At 45.3% G+C, this 6,000-nt stretch overlaps 1 protein-coding gene across 1 annotated transcript in view; it reads right to left on the bottom strand.

The window, feature by feature from the left end:
• Nucleotides 1–287: 287 nt before the first annotated feature.
• The window catches only part of LOC144735917 (phospholipase B-like 1), a 40,969-nt gene continuing 35,256 nt past the window's right edge, over nt 288–6,000 (bottom strand). The window contains exons 9-11 of the mRNA XM_078618493.1: nt 4,455–4,640; nt 2,116–2,222; nt 288–1,577 (exon numbers count right to left, since the gene is read on the bottom strand). Of these exons, the coding sequence (XP_078474619.1) occupies nt 1,398–1,577; nt 2,116–2,222; nt 4,455–4,640 (473 nt within the window). The 3' untranslated portion in view covers nt 288–1,397. The remainder of the gene's footprint in view (nt 1,578–2,115; nt 2,223–4,454; nt 4,641–6,000) is intronic.

Genomic DNA, 6,000 nt, shown 5'->3' with positions numbered 1-6,000 from the left:
GGTTTACTTTGCAACACACCAGTGTGCTGAACTAGCAACTAATTGGCACGTTTTGTTTACGACAAACCATACTAATTGGTTGTGTCGGGTGGTGGCGGGTTTATCGACACATTTACATTTACACGATCTAATCCCAAAAAAACTCTTATGGATATTGATTACTAAACCTATGTGTAAATTTTGCTTCTGTGAGTAACAACACCCATTGAACTCTATGCTACAGATATTTCTCTTAATATTTTTAAGTAAAAAAACAACAGATCATAATCATAACACGCATGCGCAGATTCGACATTTTTAGAAAAGCATTTTATTTTGTTGTTACACAGCCATAGCAGCATCGAATAGCTTTACATTGTGGTGGAGCATTATAGCACCATCATAATCCTTAATTATTGGTGAATTGTGTCATAAGTTGACATTACTTTTCCTGTAGGAGCTAAAATTATTATTACTGGTGATTAACTGTGAATAACCGAAGCAATAATAGATATCCATTGTAATTTATATGAATACATTAACCCCTCCCCTCTGGTCTTCACACCTGATTGGCTCACAAATGACAACATCACATTTACCGCCTCTATTTAAGACTGAAATCGGAGGATTCCTCCACAATTGTGGCTGTCGCCTGATGAGGCTGGTTGTAATTACTGGCGAAACGTCACGGTACTCGAATTGTAAAAGTTGTAGGTTTACTCTCCAACACACTGGTTAGTGCTGAATTAGTAACTAATTTGCACGTTTTGTTTATGTAACAAACCTTACTAATTGGCTGTGTCAGGTGGTGGGCGAGTTTAACTACACATTTATATTTACGCGATCTAACCCAAAAAACCGTACGTAGCCAACCGTGCAAATCATAATTACCTACATGAAGCGAATTCCAGCACAGCCATTATTAAAGAACTACAAATGATTTAAACGCAAGTGCTGCCAAAAGTGTTGTCTCCACTGTGACTGCAATGGGCTCACCTTTTCGAATAAAATCGGACAGTGGCAGCGCATTGGTTCTGGTTTGTTGTTGTGGGGCGGGGGGGGGTGAAGGTTCCATCTTTGGTGACATTGCATCTCGGGGTTTTTTCCCCAACTATCACTGACGCACGAACGCAGGTGGTGCAACAACAGCAAGCTCCATTAAGCATGTGTTACATCTGGAGCTGTAAAAACCGTAAAGCATGAGTCATTGGATACCTAAAAAGCAGTGAAGCGTGAGTGGTCTGGAACTGTCAAAAGCTGTGAAGCATGAGTCATCTAAGCTTGGAAAGCCATTAAGCACGAGACATCTGATACTGGAGCACGTTCCCGCCCTGCAAATGTCAAGCAAAATCCACCACTGTGTTAATGCCTTTGAGCGCCAAAGGAATAAAAAAACACAGCCCCGATGGACACCGCGATTACGGAATGGTGAACAGGGTAGGCTGCATCGTCACGAACGGGAACTTGTACGTGTTTGGAAGGCCCTCGTGTTTGACGTTGTCGAAAGTCGACCACGAAAACGCGGGCAGTTTTCCTTCCATCGTTGGCCCATTGACCGCAGACGTCATGAACTTCTTTGCCATCCTCATGTCCGCCACCTGCTCAGGCACGTAGCATCAACAAATGATAGAAGTCACCGCAGCTCCTCTTCTGCTTGCTCCGGACACGACAAACAATGTCTGCATTTTAAACACGTAGTAGGATGTCGCGACCAATATCATCCATAAGAGGTTGTTTTAGGTTAGATCGTGTAAATGTAAATGTCATTAAACCCACCACCATCCAAAACAGCCAAAACGTGCCAATTCGTTACTATTTCAGCACACCGGTGAGATGGAGAGTAAACTGACTTCAAGATTTACAATGCGACTTCTGTGACGTTTCGTCGGTAATTACAACAACCAGCCTCATCAGGCGACAACCAGAGTTGTAGAAAAATCCTCCTGTTTCGGTCTTAAATGTTTCCGCATTTTACGCCAGGGCGATTTTTACGTTCGGGTGCGGCGTGATTTCCATCTTCTGTCACCCCGGTGCGGAGAGCCCGCTCTGCAAGCCGCACGGCACGCAGAAAATCACGAGCAATGGCGGCCGCGGTAGCTAGGAAATTTGTTTACGACCCGCCACACGGACTCGTACCTTGGTGTCATAGCAGCCCACGGGGCTCCCTGTGTCAGGCTGCAGGTCATCGCGGCAGCAGATGGTGTTGCAGGGGTTCCCGGACGTGTAGCGATCCGTCTTGTACCCTTCAGAAACAGCGTTGCGGTGACGACCACTTCAGTTGTGGAACTCATGAAGTCCGAACCTTGCTTGGACAATTACACCAGGTACTAATTTGAGGCTGAGTCTACCTAGGGGAGGTCCAGTATTGGTTCAGATAATCGTCACCCGTGTTGGCTGTGAGCGAGAATCGAACTCGGGTTGCCGGGTTTATAGTTTTCCGCGAATGCTTTTACACGTGATTGTAGTACAGTTAGAGACCCAGATATGCAAGAAAAATAATGCATTTTTTGTCAATTTAATATATTTGTGAGTGGACGTCATCCCCACATAGGCCTAGAGCCACGTGACAGCTTCCTCCCCCAGCACGTGCAGGACAACAACAACCAGTCTGCACGACAGGAGGCTAACTGCTACACTACCGCTCATTGGCACACGAGATCATGCATCATCCATTCGACAATCATTTTTTTTCGCGCCTAGGTAAAATACCTTCCGCCTTGTGTAGGGAACGGGATGGGGGGTTCAAGGGTTGTGAGCGCTGCGCCACTTTCTCACGACGCCCAGCAGAGATCAGGGACTGCCCACGGTTGTGACGAGGTAATACAGGGTGTCCGAAAACGAATATACCAAAAATAAAGTTTTATTGTTTTTCCAGATACTGACATAAATTGTATATGAATATATGCATTATGCTCGTACGTTTTAGTTTGTTGTGAATGTCGATTGATTCTGTTTCAGGAGGAACCCCATTTTCTGATATAATGACAAGTCCACCCGTTCACCAGACAACACCATTATATTTTTTGTTATCTCTGGGTTTTACACTAGCAAACCTAGGGACCTTGAAGAACGCAAACATCGTATTGTTGATGCTGCTGTGTCATCATCCATCCCTACAGCATCCATCCCTACAGCTGTGTTTGAAAATCTTTTATCAGATATTGAACGCCAAATTAGATTGATTATAGTGAACGATGGGCGACATGTAGAGGTGTAATAATAGGTGTAATAATAATTCGCTAATCTTTAATCAATACAATTAACCTTTTTAAATTATGTAAAAACGTAGACTTCTCTTACGTGTATTTATATAAAATTTACAACAATTCAACGTGCTTTTTGGTATATTCATTTTCGGATACCCTGTAAAACTAAACTGCATGACCGCAATCACAAATTACTCGAGTGATACTGGCGAAGCAATGAGGCTCATTGCAATGTTATACACACACTTTATACAAAGTAAATGTATTTAACGATTTAACTAAGCAGACAATGTGCCTCCTTTGCGTATTTATCTCTCCACATAAAACTGTAGTTGTGTTGTTGCACATGCTCATGAGCCATACGGCCTCCTGGGAGTAAACATTTTCAGCAGCGTTGTTTTAACACACGAAAACTGTGCAAGTGTCTCATCAGCTGAGTGGGGCTTCATTCAAACAATGCTGGTGCCCAGACGTTTATGGGCAAACGCCCTTTCATGGCAGATATCGGTCGTAGTTCGATGCCCAACTATACTGTATACTACATAATGATGACTTTTGTGTGTATATAATTGTTCAATCAAAGAATTCGGCACAATATGTATATCTAATCTCATGATGGATATTTAACACGTAGGCTTTCGTGACCAATATTATCCATAAGAGTTTTTTTGGGTTAGATCGCGTGACTATAAATGTGTTGGTAAACCGGCCCACCACCCGACACATCCAATTAGCAAAGTTTGTCACAAGGTCTAATGTTTGTAGACTACATCGGTATTTTATTGTTGTTTATCCAGAAAACACTTTCTCAAGAAGGTCCTGCCAATTTTTTTTTCAATAGGGGGCGATCGTTGCTGCGTTCAATCTCAACCGAGTCATTTGCAGGCAATGTTTCAGGCATTCAGATGTGTTGGGCAATACCACTGTGTATGTTTTTTTTTAATAATTAAGCAATGGGAGGAAAACAGAGAACCCACAGCAAACGCTTACAAAATATACACGCTTCGCTCACAGGGGGAGAATGTACAGACTCCACTCACTCACACTGCTGAAGAGGGGGAGGACATAGAAACTCCACTCACTGTATAACAGGGGCAGAACATACACACACCACAGAGAAAGCTGTTCTGAGTGGGTAATCAAAGATAGTCCCCTTCTTGCTGTAAGGCACGTGTGTTAACCTCTTCGCCACCACCCTGCTGCCCAAAGCGTGGTGTGAGAGTGAGTTGTAAACAAAACAACTTAGTTTTGTATAAAGTTATGCAGTACCGTTGTACCGCAGCACTGCCTTGAGAGACTCCACATTCCTGATCTTGCTCTGATCCCGACGGAAAATCTTGGCGCGTGATGACAGCTGATGGGAGTATTCGTTCCCCATATAGTCATTCAGCCTCTGGTATCCGCCCAGCTCGTATATGGATCTGTAGAACGGGATGTTGTAGGAAGCCCAGTACCCTGTTGCGCGGTGAGACAAAAGACAGGGGCGCCTGCCGTTGGCGCATTCACAAAACCAGAGGCAGCTTCTGCATGGATTAAATTTCACAAAGAGGACTGCAGAGCTCGGGCAATCGTTGGCTGCCAGCTCATCACGTGGCTGTTGCCTTTCTCGTTTATCTGTGATTCCTCCTCCGAGCACCTCGAGTCGTCCTCTCTCTCTCTCTCTTTGAGAGTGAGTAAACACGTTTGCGGTAGCTGCGCTTTACAAATTGACATCAGTTAAGTTATGATAACAAACTGAACAATGATCACACATCATAGATGAGCCACGGCTAAAAATCAGGTAAGGCCCAGCTGATGGCCCTTCGCCATCAGACAGGTAACGCCACAGACTCATTACCGCATCTCCGATCAGGGGTGTAACTACCTATTTAAATGGGGGGGGGCTATGCAAGACTCACTTTTACTGAAATAGCTAAGGATGTCTTTAACCCGTATACAATAATATGTAGGCTATAACTATATATATTTTTTTTATTGCACCATGTAATGGGTTTAGAGCAGGGATCCTCAAACGACAGCCCGCGGGCCACATGCGGCCCGCCAAGGACATTTATCCGGCCCATGGTCACTAATTGGGCTGCGCTTGTGAGCACTAATTGGGCTGCGCTGGTGAGCACTAATTGGGCTGCGCTGGTGAGCACTCATTGGGCTGCGGTGGTGGGCACTGATTGGGCTGCGGTGGCGAGCACTGATTTGGCTGCGCTGGTGAGCACTGATTGAGCTGCGGCGGTGGGCACTGATTGAGCTGCGGCGGTGGGCACTCATTGGGCTGCGCTGGTGAATGGTTCAATGGGCCAATTGACTGGACTTGCCCCCCAGGCCTAAGGCTGCCAGCCCTCCCTTGGCTGCGCTTGACTGGCTGTCCCTCCCTCAGCTCCCTCACTTGCCCCTCGGCTCCACTCCCAGTGATATTCCTGTGTGCTGGGGATGTAGATCCCCAGCACACCGACCCCATCGCACTAGGGATACCTCAAAGACCCCATCGCACTAGGGATACCTCAAAGGGCAACTTTCTGCTGCTCTATCGATGCGATAGCCAGATGCGTTAGTCGAGCTTGGTCCACGATAGACCGCAGGTTATTATTAAGGAATATCTTTTTCTTGAAAACATTTTCTTAACATTGTTCCTACTCGTTTATCTGTTGATTCGGGACCCCCTTGTGGCCGACTGGGCACCTATGCGTTGCATGACGCTGCCACAAACCCTCAACCAGAATAGCACCCCTGTCTCTGATTAACGCAGTTGGCTACCAACAGTGCGAACTAACAATATATTTTAACAATAGAATGATAATAATAATAGATTTGACCCTTT

This window comes from Lampetra planeri, chromosome 58 (assembly GCF_965212315.1).
Source record: "Lampetra planeri chromosome 58, kcLamPlan1.2.h2, whole genome shotgun sequence".
Lineage (NCBI taxonomy): Eukaryota > Metazoa > Chordata > Hyperoartia > Petromyzontiformes > Petromyzontidae > Lampetra > Lampetra planeri.
Note: the sequence above shows the minus strand (reverse complement) of the source record. Positions and strands in the feature narration are given on the sequence as shown.